General features: G+C 41.8%; 1 protein-coding gene across 1 annotated transcript; it reads left to right on the top strand.

Moving 5' to 3' along the window:
* Positions 1-2,799: 2,799 nt before the first annotated feature.
* Positions 2,800-20,019, top strand: LOC135524395 (repulsive guidance molecule A-like). Its single transcript, XM_064951892.1, has 4 exons — positions 2,800-3,500; positions 7,639-7,757; positions 12,139-12,650; positions 15,085-20,019. The coding sequence occupies exons 1-4, from the start codon at positions 3,487-3,489 to the stop codon at positions 15,790-15,792; spliced, it is 1,353 nt and encodes a 450-aa protein (XP_064807964.1). The 5' UTR covers positions 2,800-3,486; the 3' UTR covers positions 15,793-20,019.
* The last annotated feature ends 1,160 nt before the right edge of the window (positions 20,020-21,179 follow it).

Raw genomic sequence — 21,179 nt, 5'->3', positions numbered from 1 at the left:
TTGATTTCTTACTCCTTTTTACATTAACAAATTGGAAAATAAATGGGTTCGCTAGTATCAGCGGCTCATGATCTCCTCTCATGATAACTAAAAGGAATATCCTGAGATGACAGTTGGATCCTTCCCAAATCCGATTTTCACCTCCAGTTTCTGGTTCAATGGCTGGGGTTTTATGTGGGTGTAGACCTTACAGACTTGGTATAATGGATTAAATGAAACATAATGAGATTCCTCATGTCAGTATTCAGCGGTGAAAGCAAATGAAAGGAAATCACATGGAGCCACAGAGAGGATTTATTGATCCTTTCTTTTACTCTGTGTAATAATATGGCTGATTGCATCTGACAATGACAGATGAAATACAATGAGCTTGACATCTTTATATCTTAACGCAAAAAATACAGTGGGCCTTCGATAATGGTTCTATCTACTATGTCAGCACAGTAAATCATTCTACAAAACTGCAAACGTCTGTCATACTGATGTCAACTGACGAGTTGTATTAATTGACCATAGGCCTCTTGCTGCAGCGAGGCAGGCACCCGCTCCACCAGCTGTGTTGAGACGGGGCCAGCATCCGGCACTTCTAAAGCCATTATTTTCACACTTGGGTGGTAGCCTTTCATGTGTGTGCTGTTACATCAATGTTAAAATGCTGCTTCTCAATGGCTATCAATGATGGGCAGACCTAAGCTGTGACCGCAAATGAATACATTGCTTCAGTTGAAGTCGGAAGATTACATACACCTCAGCCAAATACATTTCAACTCAGTTTTTCACAATTCCTGACATTCAATCCTAGTAACAATTCCCTGTCTTAGGTCAGTTAGGATCGCCACTTTATTTTAAGAATGTGAAACTGTCACGCCCTGGCCATAGAGATGCTTTTATTCTCTATTTTGGTTAGGCCAGGGTGTGACTAGGGTGGGCATTATAGTTTCTTTATTTCTATGTTTTGTATTTCTTTGTGTTTGGCCAGGTGTGGTTCTCAATCAGAGGCAGCTGTCTATCGTTGTCTCTGATTGAGAACCATACTTAGGTAGCCCTTTTTTCCACCCGTCTTTGTGGGAAGTTGACTTTGTTTAGGGCACATAGCGTTTGAGCGTCACGGTTTGTTTTTGTAGTGTTTATTGTTTTGTTCGGTGTCATTTTGTTTAATAAAATAAATTGTATGCTCACCACGCTGCACCTTGGTCCTCTCCTTTCAACAGCCATGACAGAAACACTAGAATAATAGTAGAGAAAATTATATATTTCAGCTTTAATTACTTTCATCACATTCCCAGTGGGTCAGAAGTTTACATACACCCAATTAGTATTTGGTAGCATTGCCTTTAAATTGTTTAACTTGGGTCAAATGTTTCGGGTAGCCATCAACAAGCTTCCCACAATAAGTTGGGTGAATTTTGGCCAATTCCTCCTGACAGAGCTGGTGTAACTGAGTCAGGTTTGTAGGCCTCCTTGCTCGCAACATCTCAAGACATCAGTCAGGAAGTTAAAGCTTGGTTGCAAATAGGTCTTCCAAATGGACAATGGCCCCAAGCATACTTCCAAAGTTGTTGCAAAATGGCTTAAGGACAACAAAGTAAAGGTATTGGAGTGGCCATCACAAAGCCCTGACCTCAATCCCATATAAAATGTGTGGGCAGAACAGAAAAAGTGTGTGCAAGCAAAGAGGCCTACAAATCTGACTCAGTTACGCCAGCTCTGTCAGGAGGAATGGGCCAAAATTCACCCAACTTAATGTGGGAAGCTTGTGGAAGGCTACCCGAAACATTTGACCCAAGTTAAACAATTTAAAGGCAATGCTACCAAATACTAATAGAGTGTATGTACACTTCTGACCCACTGGGAATTATTCTGACATTTCACATTCTTAAAATGAAGTGGTGATCCCAACTGACCCAAGATAGGGAATTTTGACTAGGATTAAATGTCAGGAATTGTGAAAAACCGAGTTTAAATGTATTTGGCTAAGGTGTATGTAAACTTCTGACTTCAACTGTATGTAGTGGTTCATGTCCTGAAATATGTTTAAAAACATGGGCCACCTATTTCTGGTGCCAATCCATGCTGGATGTTTTCCTGTCTCACTAAAGCTGGAAAGAAGGCATAATACACCATTGGAGTTTAGCGAATGTCTATCCCCTGACTCAATGATATGGTTGACTCCAATCACTTGTTTGATGGATTTTCCTAATCACAAGGAGGTTGGGGCAGTGAGAGCCTTCACAGAGGGATGGGAGTGGAGGCTGGCCTTGTAATGTCTCCCTAGAAGGAGGGAGTGGTCTGGTCACTCTTCTTGATTTTGATCCTAAAACACAGGTGCAGTGTAATTCACCTATTCCACCTCTGTCTTTGAATCTGATCCATTTTTTACCTTCCCCGCCAAATCCTAAACTATTTTCTTATCTCTAATGCATACTCATGTTGGATGTGTATCCTAGCTCTATTCTTTCACTGTACTACTGTTTATCCATTGCTGTTTCTCTTTCAAACTCAATTAGGTAATTGGGTAAATAGTAGGCTATTTTTGCATAAATGTGAACTAGGCCTACTGTCTAATGAATTATTAGATACTTCTGAATTTCGCTACACCCGCAATAACATCTGCTAAATATGTGTACGTGACCAATACAATTTGATTTGATTTGTAGCCACTATAACAGAGTCTGCATTACTATTATTACCATTTGATAACAGTGGTTATAGTTGCTATAGTTGTAATACAAAGTAGTGGGAGGAACGAAATGTGGAGGAGGAGCATGAATCTTAGTTATTGTGGTTTAATAACATTTGTTGCAGCAGCTTGTGCGTAATGTTTGGATAATAATCATACTCACTCTAAACATTCGCCAATTGCCTGAAACGGCGTGAGGTGTCGGGGGACTGAAGTGGGGTCCCAGCGGCGTCATGCAGAGACGATCATTGTCTCTCTCACACTTTCTAACTAGCCATTTCACAACAGCGAAGCGAGGAAACGAGCCAGGCCAGAGATATCAGCAGTCCATGTGGAGCAGCAGCGATGTCCCGAGGGCTCTTCCTCTCAACATCAACCAAATAAACGGAGTGCAGGAATACAAGCGCAAAGATGAGAACAACTGTTGGAGTTAAATTCTATTAATATTTTACGAGACATGTTCGTTATATATCGGGTGACTGTTTAGTCAAAGTAATGAGGCAGACGAATTGCCTCCAAGTGTAGGAGAATCAGTTAATTGACCAGGTTCTCTATCTCAACTATCAGCGAATTATTGTGTGAAAAAAATATACTTTAATCACACTCGTTATCTGTTACACCATCGAAGGAAACCATGCATGGAAGGCGGCATTTCCCACCAAGTTAAACAGTGTTCTACGCACTACATTTGGATTAGCGTGCTGTACAACACATAGCTACCGGTATTTCGGGTGGAATTTCGGAGTGGCTTCTTGCTCGCGCATTTGCGCTTTCCTCGCGTTCCGCAGCTAAACTTGGAGAGCTCCATGCAGTCGCGAAGGTTGGTATTGGCCATTTCTCAATATAGTGACAATTGGGCTATTTTCAGAGAGAAATTGAAGTCTAAAATCTAAACTCGTAATGTCGATGGACATTGGTGATATTTCTGTCAATGGGTCATTTTTGGGTTCTTTCCTATTTTTGTCAGTGGACTATAGGAGACAATTTATATTGTAAAGAGTAATGATTATCCATGTGTTGATGACTCTTTTAATAAATTAGCTCCTGCTTTATGTGCTAGGCTATAGATATTTTCATTATGTAAAATGTTTTTGGGCTAAATAGACCAATTGCATACACAGTACAGGCTACAAAATAGGATTCGCAATGCAAGTTGTCCAACTGTAATAACATGTTTTGAATGTTATAGGCATGGCAATGTGTTGACATATGGCATTGCTTTATCAATAGTTGTATAGCCTCATAGGCCTATGTGTAATTGTAAGTGCACCATTGTTAAGAATATTTATATGTACTCAATATGATGACATTAGGCCTACAATATCATATGCTTCTCCTCTTTCACATTGCTAAAATCAAACACCTTACGCACGCATTATTCAGGAAAAAACTGCAATTGGAAGCATATAAGACAGCTTCCAATTAAGCGCCTATCATATTTGTGTTTTGAATATATAAAAAACAGAAAGAGATGGGCTTCATTATTCGCTGGGTAGAAACGAAACGGGAAAGTATCACGATTCAATGTCGATGACTGATTGACAGTTGTAGGCTACTGTAGCCTAATAATTGCGCTAAAGCGCCACAAAGACCAATTCTATGTCAAATAAACTTATCCCGCACTCATAATGCCATGTGTCTGCATTCCTAATGCCATGTGTGTTTGCCATATCTAGAGTTAATAAAGGTGTCATCTGTTGGAAAGTGTGAAGTAACTTCCCCGGTGTCATACAGTATAGGCTAAGAGACCATATGTCTCAGATGCATTATTAGCGTACCTCCCCAAAATATAGCCGAATGACACCAACTGGAAAATTGTAGTAGACTCAGTTTATGAATTTCAATCGAAATGTAGGCCTTGGTATTGTAAGCGTACGGATAGGCCTGACGTTTATATTCCAAGGTCAGTGATGGCAAAATGAGATCAAAACATCCATTTGTTCCATGGACTGATTAAGTTTGGGGTGAATGTGGTTTTATCTAGCATTACAGGAGGCATTACATGGGGGCCTTTGATATCTGCTATTAGGCCTACAGATGTAGGATCTTAATTTGATCACCCTGTTGCAGGAGAACATTCCTGCAATGCAGAAATGGTAAAAATGTAGTGTATTTGAGGTTTAAAAAGGCTTCTGAAGTTTGTAATTTCCACTTTTAAATTTCATACTAGATTTTTAACGTAAGAAAAATGTAGCAACCCCTACCAAAATGTCCATTCATTATAATCCACATAATAATTCAGATGTCCTGTTGCTGCAGGATTATTTTTCTGGTGTAGCAAACTGGCTCAAGTTAAGATCCTACATATGTACAGTGAGATGTCATTAAATGTTCTACAAGTCTAGGCTACATGTCAATTACCACACATTCATAAGCAATGCAAAACACCTCCCAGTCCTTACAGAACATTATGCTAAGAAATTTTGCCTCTACTATCACTGTAATACCACTCAAGTGGCCCAACCAAACACTAAAACACATGTAGTTCCCACAAACTATGCTGTTTAATTTGGTTTGATAATTCAGTCATATTAATCTATAGCCATTGCCCATGTTCTACCTCTTTCCAGAAAAATAGTTAGTCTGGAGTGTACTAACCAGCATAACATATCATTTGACACAGCTTAAAGAACACGTTTTGCTTAAGTATCTTAAGTATTTAAAAAAAACTTATATCAGGATTTCTCACCCTCTTTTTGATTAGTAAAGCTATTATCTTTTTTTCTGTTTTTTTTATCTCCATAATTTTTCACCCATTTTCAATTCTACACAGATTGTCACAAATAGCATCTAAATTATCACTTAACTGAATCATTCTGTGTAGATCTCATTTGTTTTTGTACCCTACATGATGGCTTTAAGTTGCCTATGTCACTGTAATCATTTGACATATTTGGCATTGTCAGGTGTCAGTCATCATGGTGTCATAGATAGAACTTTTGTACTACTATTCAGTGCTTAACTTGAGCAGGGGCTCATTTGAGCTGAGTAGCGGCACCTCAAATGTTCTACTGCTTGAGCTTCTGCACCTTTTATAGCAGGGTTCCCCAACTGAACAGTACTGAACAAAGATATAAACGCAACATGCAAAGTGTTGGTCCCATGTTTCATGAGCTGAAATAAAAGATCCCAGACATTTTCCATATGCACCAAAAGCTTATTTTTCTAAAATGTTGTGCACAAAATGGTTAACATCCTTGTTAGTGAGCATTTCTCCTTTGCCAAGATAATCCATCCACCTGACCGGTGTGGCATATCAAGAAGCTGATTAAACTGTATGATCATTACACAGGGGCACCTTGTGCTGGGGACAATAAAAGGCTACTCTAAAATGGGCCGTTTTGTCACTCAACACAATGCCACAGATGTCTCAAGTTTTGAGGGAGTGTGCAATTGGCATGCTTACTGCAGGAATGTTGCCAGAGAATTGAATGTTAATTTCTCTACCATAAGTCGCCTTCAATGCCGTTTTAGAGAATTTTGCAGTACGTCCAACCGGCCTCACAAACGCAGACCACGTGTAACAATGCCACCCCAGGACCTCCACATCCGACTTCTTCACCTGCGGGAGGGGCTGCTGAGGAGTTTTTCAGTCTGTAATAAAGCCTTTTTTGTGGGGAAAAAGTCATTCTGATTGGCTGGGCCTGACTCCCAAGTAGGTGGGCCTATGCCCTGCCATGCCTGCGCCCCTGCCCAGTCGTGAAATCCATAGATTAAGTCCTAATGAATGTATTTATATTGACTGATTTCCTTATATGAACCGTAACTGTTGCATGTTGCATTTATATTTTTGTTCAGTGTAGGATGGTTAGTACGTTTCATATAAACTATAGGTCAAAGCTCACGATAAGTGCGATTCACCACGTTACAGGCTTACCTGCTCCAACATATATTTACGCGACATATACTATTAATTAGGTTAGCATGTGCTGTTAGCAGCAAAGCAAAACACTGTTCCCAATAAACTATTGACAAGAGACCCAAACGTGACAACAACGAACAAATCTACACATTGAGGTGTAATTTGACACTTAGGAGGGGCCGAAAGCTGGAACAACGACACCTCATTGGCCCAGTCAGTAGTAGGCAATTGCCTAAACTGCACCTTCTTGGCACTGAGGAAGCTCGATTAAACTGACTCGCGGCGCACCAGTCTATGGCCCGTGACGTGACAGGGCAAAAACGGTGAGGGAGGAGAGACTGCTCAAATCAAACAGTAATCTGCGCTGCTCCATTATGTTGTCAACAAGGGAGCATTGGTCATCGTTCAGAAACATATCTCTTTTCCATAAAATATATGTTCACATTTTCTAACTAGTTTTAATTGGGAAGGCAGATATTTTTTATAAATCAAAAGCAATCACCTTTGCATGTGAAAACATAAAATCATACTCATTACTCCACGTGCATAATCTAGGTGACTACTTCACATTTGTTTTGAGCCAGCGTAGGCCAGTTGTTTGGCACTGGCTCAGGCAGGTTTTGTTTAGGATACAGCTTTTGTGAAAATGTTGTTTTCGTACCAGGTTTAGAAGAATTTACACAGCAGGTTATGATTATTTGTTTAAGGTTAGCTATAATGCACCCCACATTTTTGGGGGGATAAAAGCTGTATTCCATCTAGACATGACGGCTCGCGCCCAGGAAGCAACTAAACGAACGCAATCACTTTTCAACCGGTGCAAAACCGGGCCAGATAAAATCGAATCTCCTCACTCCGTAAATGGAAGATCGATTGCCAGCTTTCACTGTTTGCTGAGGAATTCGAGTGCAGTCAATAGGCTTCTAGAAAGAAGGCGAAGTTACTTCGAGAGTTCGAACCAAGTTCTTGTTCGAGGACATGCCTGCATTCCTTAACTCCAGACCTCATGTAGCCTTCTGATTTGGGTTATTCAACCAGATAGACGATACGAATTTCTCCTAATTCCGTATTCCACCTTCTCATTTGATTCCACCAGGGAGAGGAGAGAAGTGCGACCCCGTGCTGGATGGATGGTTATGGGGAAAGGAGCAGGAGGACCTTCGGCGCTTGAAGTCGGCAAGATCCTTGTTGTGTTTCTTTGCATGTTTCCTTCTGGTAAGATAATATTAGAGATATTAATTGAATCATGCCTCTAAACAGTGTTAATATGATTCATGTAGTTATTACAATCCTTGTTTAGTTATACTCTTGAGGTCTTGCAAGGTTAGCCCAGTACCACGATGATGGCAAAATCCACACAATGAAAAGGACAAGACACATCGTTACATTGGTGCAATATTCACGGATACAATGTTAAATTGAAACAAGCTTCACAGAATGGATACATAAATGCATTGTTACATTTAGCAAAAGCGTTTGCCGTCGTGCCAATGCAGTACATTTTCTACAAATGTAGCATCCGTTTGCAAGTTTTGCAGCTCACATAGTATTAAAAAGACAATATTTGAGTGTATCAACAAAAATGTAAGAATAAATAAATTGCATGTCAACACTGGCAAAATGCATAAAATATCAGAGACCGGTGGAATCGACTGTCGGTGCAAACAGCCACTTATTTCGCCTTTCTTGTGCTCCATGTTGTGAGTTTGAGGCCTATGCTAGTCGTAATAATGTTCATTTAGTTATAGAAATAACGTCTTATTTTAATTTAACCGTTTTACGCAGCTCTAGGCTACTCAAGTGCTACACCCCCGTGCGGTTGTTTGTTTGGGGGGATGGGGGTAGGGTTTACGGATTCTATCCCCCTTTACTAAAGTAGCCTACTTTCTTGATTTGACTTTTTATTTTGGCCTCGGTCAAAACAAGTCAAGTTACCCTGAACTGCACATCGAATTTCCCCCTGAGCAATTCATAACCATGCTTAGGTTATTTATTCATTGTTTGACCTGCATGGTTCTAGTAAAAGTAAACATGAAATTAAAACTTGATCAAGCACAGCTAATAATGGTCTTACTTTCCTGTTTATGAGATACAAAAATACCATATCTCCATGCCCCATAGAACTCAATGTGCCAACCTTCATTATTATTATTTTTATTTATTTTTTACCTTTTAACTAGGCACGTCGGTTAAGAACAAAATCTTATTTACAATGATGGCCTACCATTTTTATCGGTTTCTTTCAAATCACTTACTGACAAATGCAAGTGTTCCTTTTTGAAGTTTAATGGTTGCTGAGGCGGGAGTGGTGTGTCATTTGGTGGTGGTGGGGAAATCGTTGTTGTGGTGTGGTAGAACCATCAGCATTCAACTGAAAGTGTTGGCTGCTGAGTTCTGAGGAAAAGTTTGGTGGAGGAAATGAAGGCCTAAACTGAAGTTTGTTTATTAGGCGACAGCTAGGAGATCCAATTGTATTGGTATTTGCTTTTAATTACATCTATTATGTCCTATATACTTTTTTCATGCCTCCCAAAGCAACTTAAATTTCAGTTCATGTAATTTAAGTACCAGGGAATGCCTGTTGAAAATTGCGTTACTCTTTGATTACGGCCTTCTGCAATGGACAGGTGGATATCTTATATCCAGTTTGAACTGTGGAATGGTGAGACCTCTCTTCTGGTCCTGGAGCCCCCCCCCCTCTCCCCCCATTGCCTCAACCCATTGCTGATGAAACTCAATCTAATCCCTTTACACAGGGCTAATTTATGACTCTGCTGGTCTCTTCTCAATAGCAAATTACATTGTCTTCATTCAGAGCTGTAAGACTACCCCCTCCCACATTGGCTCACACAAACTCATACCCCCTCCGGTTCACTTCGACGAGCTGGATTCTCAAATGGGAAGGTCTTTTCTCACTCTTGGTGGGGGTTTTATAAAGACTGATTTCTGGCTTTTAGCCATGCAACAAGAGGATATAGTATAAATGAAAACACTGGGTAGGATACCAATTGGTGAATTTATGCAGTTAACACTTCTGAGTAGCTTGTTTTGACTAATTCAAATCAAATTGTATTTGTCACATGCACCGAATAGAAGAGGTGTAGACCTTACAGCTTACTTACAAGTCCTTAACCAACATTGCAGTTTTAAGAAAAATAAGTGTTAAAAGTATTTACTAAAATAAACAGAAGTAATAAAAAAATAGTAATTCAAGAGCAACAATAAAATAACAGTAGCGGGGTTATATACAGGCGGTACCAGTACAGAGTCAATGATGCAACCTGTCAGGATGCTCTCGATGGTGTAGCTGTAGAACCGTTTGAGGATCTGAGGACCCATTCCAAATCCTTTCAGTCTTCTGAGGGGGTATAGGCATTGTTCCCTCTTACTTGACTGTCTTGGTGTGTTTTGGCCATGATAGTTTGTTGGTGATTTGGATATCAAGGATCTTAAAGCTCTCAACCTTCTCCACTACAGCCCTGTCGAGGAGAATGGGGGGTGTGCTCGGCCCTCCTTTTCCTGTAGTCCACGATCATCTCCTTTGTCTTGACCACATTGAGGGAGAGGTGTTATCCTAGCACCACACTGCCAGGTCTCTGACCTCCTCCCTATATGTTGTTTCATTGTTGATGGTGATCAGGCCAACCTCTGTGTCGTCAGCAAACGTAATGATAGTGTTGGAGTCGTGCTTGGCCACGCAGTCGTGGGTGAACAGGGAGTACAGAAGGGGACTGAGCACACACCCCTGAGGGTCCCCCATGTTGAGGATTAGTGTGGCAGATGTGTTGTTACCTATCTTTTCCACCTTGGGGTGTCCTGTCAGGAAGTCTAGGATCCAGTTGCAGAGGAAGGTTTTTAGTCCCAGGGTCCTTAGCATAGTGATGAGCTTTGAGGGCACTATGGAGTTGAATGCTGAGCTGTAGTCAATGAGCAGCATTTTCATGTAGGTGTTTTCTTTGTCCAGGTGGGAAAGGGCAGTGTGGAGTGCAATTAAGATTGCATCATCTGTTGGGGTGGTTTGGAAATTGGAGTGGGTCTATAGTTTCTGAGATAATGGTGCACCTCATGGCTACAGATGTGAGTGCTATGGGTCGGTAGTCATTTAGGCAGGTTACCATAGTCCCTGTGCCCAAGAACACCATGGTGGTCTGCTTGAAATGTTTGTATTACAGACTCTGTCAGGGACAGGTTGAGAATGTCAGTAAAGATATTTGCTAGTTGGTCAGCGCATGCTGAGTACATGTCCTGGTAATCCACCTGGCCCTGTGGCCTTGTGAATGTTGACCTATTTTAAAGGTCTTACTCGCATTGGCTACGGAGAGCGTGATCACACAGACGTCCGGAACAGCTGGTGCTCTCATGCATGCTTCAGTGTTGCTTGCCTCGAAGTGAGCATAGAAGTGATTTAGCTCATCTGGTAGGCTCGTGTCACTGGGCAGCTCTCGGCTGTGCTTCCCTTTGTAGTCCGTAATAGTTTTTTACGCCCTGCTACATCCGACGAGCGTTGGCGCTGGTGTAGTACGATTCACGGACAACTCCGCCAGCTGTATGTTATCCATGTCGTCGTTCAGCCACAACTCAGATAAACATAAGATATTGCAGTTTTTAATCTCCCGTTGGCCGGTTTGTCTTGATCGGAACGCATTTATCTTTTCATCCAATGATTGCACGTTGGCTAATAGGACTGATGGCAGCGGCGGATTAGCCGCTTGCCGTCGGATCCTTACATGGCACCCTGACGTATGTCCCCGATATTTCTGTCTCTTCATGCAAATGACGGGGATTTGTGCCTTATCTGGTGTCTGAAGTAAATCCTTCGCGTCCGTCCAGTACGAGGTGAGTAATCGCTGTCCTGATATCCAGAAGCTATTTTTGGTCATAAGAGACAGTGTCAGAAACAAAATAAGTTACAAATAGCGTGACAAAGGACAACACAATAGCACAATTGGTTAGGCGCTTGTAAAACGGCAGTCATCTCTTCCGGTGCCATTACAAGAGTGGCCTGAGGTGTATGTTGGTGTTTTTAATAATTTATCCCCCAATGTCCCTGTTGAAATAAAGTTTGTATATTTTTTTACAAGTTAAATTAATACACCTTGTCTTCCACAAAAATATATATTTGGTGATGCATTCACTTTTGCAAGTCTACTGTATCTCTTAAACTGTGAATCTCACTTTGTGTGCTGTATGTTCTTTAAGAATGAGATGGTGTTCATTGAGTGTTATGAAATCTCAGAGCAGAATTGATTTGAACTTGGCAAATTGCAGCCACTTGGAATCCACATGTGGTGGAATTTTGGGTTTCTTTACACATGAGGTCAGAGTTATTTAATGGAAATAAATGCTCAATTTGTCTTGACATTGAAAAAACATGGAAAAACTAAAAGGATGCTGCAGGGCTTTTTGGAATTACATAAGTCTAAATAGAAGGCATTGCCCTTACATAGGTTATTGTTATAGGTTTCAAAACACACATAAGACTATAACACTTGCTTTTATTTAAATTTCTTAGTACATAAAACAACTGTCCATTGTAAGGATTGGTTTTTCCATTGTTTGTTTGAACTATGGTCCTAATGTTTTCTTCTCTCTACAGTGAGTCTGCAGTGTAAGATCCTCAAGTGTAACTCCGAGTTTTGGGCCTCCACCTCAAGCTCCGGCCCGGAGGAGGAGTTCTGTACTGCGCTGCGGGCGTACAACAACTGTGTACGCCGCACCGCACGCACCTGCAGAGGCGACTTAGCCTACCACTCAGCCCAACATGGCATAGAGGATCTCATGAGCCAGAACAACTGCTCCAAGGAGGGGCCTACAACTCAGCCTCGAGCCCGGACCCCCGCTCCACCACCACAGCTACAGCCTGACAGCCAGGAGCGCTCCGATGGGCCAGAGCAGTGTCATTACGAACGCAGCCTTCATCGCCAATCTTCGCCACCCAACTACACCCACTGTGGCTTCTTTGGAGACCCGCACCTCCGTACTTTCAGCGATGACTTCCAGACCTGCAAGGTTGAGGGAGCCTGGCCCCTTGTCCATAACAAATACCTGTCTGTTCAGGTGACCAACACACCTGTCGTGCCTGGCTCCTCTGCTACGGCCACCAGCAAGGTGAGAGGAGCCTCTACAGCTCTCTATCATAATCACATGTTGAATCCATGACATATTGACTATATTGTGGGCACAGCACAGTTATCAACGTCAGGCATCCCCAGACAGTCTAACTACTGATCAAGTATTCTGTGATAAATTCTTTGCCAAGGACTGAAACCTTGCAAAACTACTCGCTTGAAGTAAAATGTCACCACTTCTCTTATCATAGAAATACCAAAAGACCTTGCAAAAAACACCTGTCTTCTCACCGCTACGGAGGAGTGTACAAGTGTTCTAAGTAAAGAACTCAGAAATAGCTAAAAATATAGCTTGATAGCTAGCTATGTCCACTATTACATAATTGAGCTTCCAATATGGTCCCATAAAGGAAAGCTGTGTTAAAATGCCAGGTAGAGGTTTTTAGGAAAGGGAACATTTTGTTGTCTGTCCTGACCAAGGCTGGTACTCCTCTATTCTGCCATTTTCTTACTAAAGAAAGCCCTTTCAGGGAATGGGAAAATATGTTGGCCGGCTTGTATGAATCAGTAAACAGACAAGTTGTAATGCAGTGATTAGTTTGTAGGAGCTCTCAAATCAAGAAATAGTATCGTAAGTAAGACCTTCGTATGTAAGGTTCTGGGCCTCTTTAATGTGGGTAGAGAAGTAGGAACAGCCTTGTGGACTCTGGTTAATGTTTGGATCAGTTCCATCGCAGACCAAGAGGCAATACACAGACCAATTGTTGGGATCTTGATAAGGTTTACAAATGAAATGCCAGTATTATAACAGCAGTATAAACATCAAACGTTACCAGGTGGCTCCAGCCCTCTCGCTTTTTGTTTTGTTAACAGCCAAGACTAATGTTAGGCCCACTGTATGTGTAGCAGTCCATACCCTAGCATTGTGTGTATGTGAATTAGAAACTGTTGTTTTAACTAAGTGCTCAAGCCATGCAGGAAACTGCAGACATTTTCTCCACATTAGTTGGCCCTCATACCTCATCAATTATCATTGTTTTGCTTCTATGGTACATTGGACGGCCTGGAGGGTTTACCCTGAAATGGCTTTCACTAACTTAAGGGGGAAACCAAGAACCCCGAGCATTTGTAGTCTGTGAATTCACTTAATATTCGGTCCACATTTGGTGAAATTTTGGCAATAGTGATTGTGTGACCAAAAGGCCTCCGTGCGCGGTATCCTGACTTCAGGGTTTACACTGAAACTTTGTCCTCAATCACATAAAGAGAAAGACCAATTTTCCATCATCAGACCTAATGATGCACTTTCAGCATTCAGGCTTTTTTCTGTGCAAGGTAATTATATTTGTACACAGCTGTACTTGGAAACAAGTTAGACAGCTTTTTAAGTTATTCAGTCTGGACAAAGGGAAAACAATGCTACAGCCTATACAAACAAGACTTCCCTGGTTTATAGATAGACCATGGCATTGCTGGAGCTCTGCTTAACATTGGCTCCTGATGCAGTGTATGGGAACTGTCGGTTGTATACTCTACCAGTGTGACATGCTAGCTGTTCCCTTAGTCTTCCAGTCATTGAGCCAATGACTATCCACTATCCACACTCTTCTCAGTAGAAATATATAAAAAATGACTTTTTTTAGCGTTGGCGACAATTTGGCAGCGATGGGCCACCGCTGCCAAATTAATATAGGGGAAACACTGACTTCCTTCATTAAGGTTAATGATGAAAATTGTTTCTTTATGCACAGGGTTTTTGCATGTTCTTAGATAAAGTTGCCCTTTGAAAACAGGAGATTGAGGGGTGGGCTGGGTGGCAGATGACTTCACTGGGTAAGGCATTTTCGTGCTCCCCTCCCCCCTCCACTCTGAGATCAGAGCCTCTCGGCTGTACCGGGCTCACTTCTGTGACAACGGCTCACTGGCGTCCTAATGAAACCATGCAAGCGGAGAAGTGACCAGCCTGAGTTAATTAGCCGCAGAGCATGCTCTCCTCTACTGGCCCAGTGCCACTCCCCAGAGCACAGTTCTGGGGTTCACAAGCATGTTTTTCACCACTATGAATGGCTTGTCTTTGTGTCTGTACACTAAGGCCCGATTTAACATGGCCTATACCCATGTTTTCTGAGGCCGTTTACTTTGGCCTCCCCTATGTTGAGGCAGAGCTGAAATGTTTAACTGGGGTGGGGTCTGCATTACACAAACTACTGGTGTTCTTAATGCCAAAGCACAAAGATACCCCTCAGTCGTTTGTGTAGCCCTACCACTGACTCTTGTCCACATAAACATGACAATAGAGAGCTTCCATACAGTTAGTAAATTCAACTGGTGTTCAATGATTTCATTAATTTGATGTCTATATGTACCCTTTCTATTTTCAGCCTCAAAAGGCTCCACCATTACCTGAAACGTATTGAATGAGTTAACTATTGTTGTGCTGACTGCTATTTCTAATCCCCTCTCTCTTGCTACAGTTGACAATCATCTTCAAGAACTTCCAGGAGTGTGTGGACCAGAAGATGTATCATGCAGAGACAGACGAGCTGCCTGCAGCGTTCGCCGACGGCTCCAAGAATGGCGGAGACCGCCACGGGGCCAACACGCTACGCATCGTGGAGAAGGTGCCTGGGCAGCAGGTGGAGATCCACGCACGCTACATCGGTACAACCATTGTGGTCCGGCAGGTAGGGCGATACCTGACCTTTGCTGTGCGGATGCCAGAGGAAGTAGTGAACTCTGTAGAAGACCGAGACAACCAGGACCTGTACCTCTGCCTGCACGGCTGCCCCGCCAACCAACGCATCGACTTCAGGACATTCAGGGCCCGTGCAGTGGAGGGCCACGGCCTGAGCAGAACTGGCAGCCCTCCCCATGGGTTTACCTACAAGGCTGCCATGGCTAAGTGTAAAGAGCGCCTCCCAGTGGAGGACCTGTACTTCCAGTCCTGTGTGTTCGACCTGCTTTCCTCCGGGGACGTCAACTTCACCATGGCTGCCTACTATGCCTTTGAGGATGTGAAAATGCTCCACTCCAATAAGGACAAATACCACATTTATGAAAAGGATGCATTTGGGAGTAATGCGGCACCAAGGGGATCAGATGTGTTTTCGCTAGTCCTCCTCAACTTTATGGCTGTTTTGTTCATCTATAGTCCTCTGCCAACATCATCCTCATTATGCTAACTGTCAGTGGGTGTGAAACAGTGCTCTCACCGTGTCATACTTCACCACCACTGCTCTGTCCTCAGTGGCTGGTGGCCAGTGGAGTCCGCAAGCCCTTCCATGCCTCTGAGGGGACAGAGCAGCCCATGTGCAATCAAACTCATCCCAGCCATGGTTTCATCATTGTTTTGTTGTTGTCATCATGTGTTGACTTCCATCTGGTGGTGAGGTGAGCTCTATCTGCTCCCACCTATCATTACATTCATTCTTCTGTTTTAAGGAATGGTCCTTTGATGAAGGAGAGCGGTGGTGAGTGAGGAGAGCCCAGGAGCCCCAGTACTTTGGATATCAAGCTGGGATTAAATCCCACATTCCCACTGGGACTGCATGCGCCTATGGGAAGTGAGATGAGATGATCTCTTGCAGAAAGAACCTCACTGGTTCCAAGCCAGTGGAGCTCCCTGTGGCTCATGGGTATGGGCTAGACGACATGACAGGGGCTTTTGTTAACCTCTGGCCAGAAGTAGCTCCCTGTTTGATGATCTTCCAGCTTTGGAAAAGCTGTAGCTTTTTGGAGGAAGCTCTCAGCCAAAAGGATGTCAGAGCAGCGAGTCTAGTTGTCTGCTGTGGAGATTAATAGCTCATAATGCCAGGTCTTTTGTAACATTGTGTTTGTTTGTCTGTGTGTGTGCGTGGGTGCGTGCGCACCTCTGTGGTTAATTGTGTGCTCCAGAAACGGTTGTGTGTGAGAGTGAGTGTTACTCAAAAGTGCAAGAAATCTTTCCTTGGGAGAAATATTTCTTAATGTTGTTATATTGCACCCCAGGTTCCAATATAGAACCGTCATGGTGGTCTAGAGTCAGTTGAAACTGCCTCTGCCTGCCAAGTGGTTACTTCTAAGTGAACTGGCAGACAGTAAAAAAATATTTTCCCAACTTCTTACCTGTCAATCAGTGTCAAAAAGACTTAGTTCAAATATTGCCGTTTTAAAGTGTTAAGTATGATAAATGTATTTTTTTGTATCAGGTCTAATTAGGAATGGAGATGTTCATAAGGAAAAAGCCCTGAACAAACTCTACCAAGGGCAGAAACGCAGATCATGTTTACACAGTATCGCTCTTCATTCAACCAACCAACTTTCATGTACAATGTATCATGGCCAAGAAATTTTTTTCTACAGATCATTTGTTTCTTGTCTAGGCAGTCAACAGTTCCCTGCAGACGTAGGTATATTGTCAATGTGATGGGTTTGAGAAAGGTATAGTCACACTAGGTTAAAATAAAATGTTTTCCCACCCGTGGTGTGCTTGCACCAAATGGACTTGTTGGGGATACAAATCAGTGTGATGACGTAGTGCACGCAAAATGTACTTTAAGTTCAATTTGTTTCCATAGTATTTTCAATTCTACCGATTTTAGTTTTGTCACAAATTGTAGAAAATGTACCTACTCTGGTCTTGACACATGCGCTCTAGCCAACTGCTGGCCGATACAGTGCGGGTAGGCTTGTCTACATTGACATTATTATGGATAAGAGCAAGAATATTTGTCAAATGGCAGTCAAGCATCAATCATCATGTCAGACCCTCAACATTTATTGGAAAGGAGCATCAAGCTCATCACCGTGTGAAGTTAATTTATTTAATCTGTCGTCTAATAAGCGGCATTGTTTCCCTAGTCGGAGGACCCACCATATCATCACGTGACTCCAAGTTCTTCGATATGATGGTTATTCTATTAATATTTGCGCATAAAGGGGTTTCCATTTCTCGCATAATTAATTTTACCAACACAAAAAGATCCCACCATGTTGAATGAACAAATTTATTTATCGGCATTTATAAAGTTGTACCAAAACCTCCTGTTTCTAACACCACTGTCGTGATTTGTTTTATACGGTATGATTTTACCCACATAAAAACTGTGGATAGAAATGTGTTTTACTGACCACTGTAGAGAGCAGGCCCTGTACGTAAAAGAGGGTGTTGACATGGCTCCGCTTTAGGGAACATACAGCTTGCATCTGTCTGTAGACCTGTTAATTTATGGCTTTAATCTTTGCCAAATAACAAGCCCTGGTGCCAACAATTTTCCCAACAGCTGAATTTTCACTACTCTCTTTCTCTGAACTTTTGCGATAAAGTTTCCATTTGGATTGTGTAGAACGCTGGTGCTACTACTTGAACTTAGTGGATTGACTTATTCAGCACAGCATGGTAAATAAGCTGTCAGTTTCTGGTTTTGAATTTGATCTTCTGTCATATGTGAAATGCATGCAGCTACAGCAGTGGAGGCTGGTGGGATGAGTTTTCTAAGAGGACTGGCTCATTTTAACAGCTGGAATGGAATCAATGGAAATTAGTCAAACGCATGGTTTCTATATGTTAATTGTTTAGTGCAGTTCCATTTATTCCATTCAGTGGTGTAAAACACTTTTTAAAGTACTACCGTAAAGTTTTTGTGGTATCTGTATTTTACTATTTGTATTTTTGACAACTTTTACTTCACTACATTCTTGAAGAAAATGATGTACTTTTTACTCCATACATTTTCCCTGGCACCCAAAAGTACTCGTTACATTTTGAATGCTTAGCAGGACAGAAAATGGTCAAATTCACACACCTGGTCATCCCTATTGCATCTGATCTGGCGGACTCACTAAACACATGCTTTGTTTGTAGGTGTTAGTGTGACCCTGGCTAGCCGTCTGGTTTGCTTAATATAAGGAATTTTAAATGATTCATACTTTTACTTTTGATACTTAAGTATATTAAACACATACTTTTAGACTTTGCCTCAAGTAGTATTTTACTGGGGGACTTTTACTTGAGTCATTTTCTATTAAGGTATTTTTTTTTTTTACTTTTCAAGTATGATATTTGAGTACTTTTTCCACCACTGATTCCATTCCAGCCATTACAGTGAGCCCATGCGCATACCACCAGCCTCCACTGATCTATAGTACCATTTTGATGTGTTGTAGTTTCTCCATTGCATTGTCTGTGTAATAATTTCATTCATTAGTAAGCATAAGGGCTCGTTTAAATTCGTACAGCGGAAGTTCAGTGCGATAGCGAAATTGAAAGGGAATTTCTGATTGAGCCGGCACATGCAGCGTTTATCGTGAATGCAGTCTCCACGAGCCAGGAGCTTTGCCTTTAAATGTCAATCATGCTATAGCGCTGAACTTTCACGATACAGATTTAATCAAGTTCTAAATCTTGAGGCTGGAGGTACTAATACTTCAAAGGCATGTTATATGAAGAAGACATTGAACCTTTCATTCTGGTTGGATCTTGATTTGCATTATTTGTTGTATACCCAAGTAAGGATAAAACCTTGTCAGACGATTTGCTTCGGGGGGGTTTTCCGATTTCATCTCGGTTATATATTTTTGGGTCTTACCTTCCTAGTCCCTTAGCACTCGTCTATTAAACAACTTAAAAGGTAATATATCCTTACACTGAAGTATTTGGCCTAACTACTGCTATGGGAGCATGTGCAGTTTGTTCTTAGTCTGGCCTTAAAAGATGATCAAAGAAACAAAAATGAATGTAACACTGAATCTTGTCATTAGAGATGTAATTTGTATTGTAAGTTTGATATATGGTTCTACATGTGTAATGTGTGATTGTATACATGTTTGTTGTTGAATTGCTAAAATATTGTATTATCTGTTTGTGTTGAATTTATCACTACAGTTTTGTATATGAGAAGTTTGGTGAATGTGACCTTTTATTTTAAAAGGATTTAGTGAAAACGTGAACATTACAAAGCTGTTGGGTTGTCAGGGCCTAGTTTTCAGCTATCCATTAATGGCAGGAATCCTATACTGGTTACTGTAGTTTCAGAGCATTCCTTTACCTGCTCAGGAGCAGACAAGTTAACCTTGATTCCATCCACCTAGATGTCTACTAAGGGAATACAAGAAAGTTTTTTTGGGGTGTTCATGTCTTTCATTTTAAAGCACTTTATGTTTTTTCACTTGGCTCTTACTTGGTTTGAACTTGATTGTGAATAGGTTGCCAGACTTGTAACGGTAGAAAAATATGGAATAAAAAAATGTCCGATTGGGAGAAGCCAGAAAGATCAAACTGTGTATGTAGGACAAAAGCGGCGCCACAAACTGTTTATACTGTAAATTATTTATTAAATAAAAGATAGACAGCACCCAAAGTGAACCTCTTATGTTTCATAGTGATAATGAAATACTTAAGAGATGAAAAGCATTAAAATTCTTGATTCCAAGTGGTGTTGCATTTAGCGCCTTGATTTGCTTAGTTACACTGCCCCCTGGTGTAAGTGTTTAATGGTATGAATACATTTGAACTGCTCCGGGGGAGTCCTGACATCACACAAAACAAGCATCTCGATAGTAATCCAGGGAATAGCCATGGATGTTCATATTAGCATATACAGTGCATGCCGGAAGTATTCAGATCCTTTCACTTTTTCCACTTTGTTACAGCCTTATTCTAAAATTGATGAAATAAAACATGTACTCAATCTACATACAATACCCTATAATGGCAAAGTGTACAGGTTTAGACATTTGCATTCAAAACAAAAACATATATTCAGACCTTTGCTATGAGACTCGAAATTGAGCTCAGGTGCATCCTGTTTCTAAAACTTGGAGTCCACCTGTGGTAAATTCAATTGATTGGACATGATTTGGAATGGCACACAACTGTCTATATAAGGTTTCACAGTTGACTGCATATCAGAGCACAAACCTAGCCATGAGGTCGAAGGAATTGTCCGTAGAGCTCCGAGACAGGATTGTGTCGGAACAGATCTGGGGAAAGGTAACAAAACATTTCTGCAGCATTGAAGGTCCCCAATAACATAGTGGCCTACATCATTCTTAAATGGAAGCAGTTTGGAACCACCAAATCTTCCCAGAGCTGGCCACCGGGCCAAACTGAGCAATAGGGGGAGAAAGGCCTTGGTCAGGGAGGTGACCAACAACCTGATGGTCACTGTGACAGCGCTCCAGTTCCTCTGTGGAGACGGGAGACCCTTCCAGAATGAGAACCATCTCAGCAGCAGCGGTCCACCAGTCGTAGAGTGGCCAGACAGAAGCCACTTCTCAGTAAAAGGCAGGACAGCCCGCTTGGCACTTAAAGGACTCTCAGACCATGAAAGTAGATTCTGGTCTGATGAAGCCAAGCATCAGGTCTGGAGGAAACCAGGCACCACTCATCTGGCCAATACCATCCCTATGGTAAAGCATGGTGGTGGTAGTATCATGCTGTGGGGATGTTTTTCAGCAGTAGGGACTGGGAGACTAGTCAGGATCGAGGGAAAGATGAACAGAGAAAAGTACAGATCATTGAAAACCTGCTCCAGAGCAATCAGCACCTAAAACTTGGGCAAAGGTTCACCTTCCAACAGGACAACGACCC

The sequence above is a fragment of the Oncorhynchus masou genome, chromosome 31, assembly GCF_036934945.1.
Source record: "Oncorhynchus masou masou isolate Uvic2021 chromosome 31, UVic_Omas_1.1, whole genome shotgun sequence".
Taxonomy (NCBI): domain Eukaryota; kingdom Metazoa; phylum Chordata; class Actinopteri; order Salmoniformes; family Salmonidae; genus Oncorhynchus; species Oncorhynchus masou.
The sequence above is the reverse complement of the archived record's forward strand: the minus strand, read 5'-3'. Positions and strand labels throughout refer to the sequence as shown.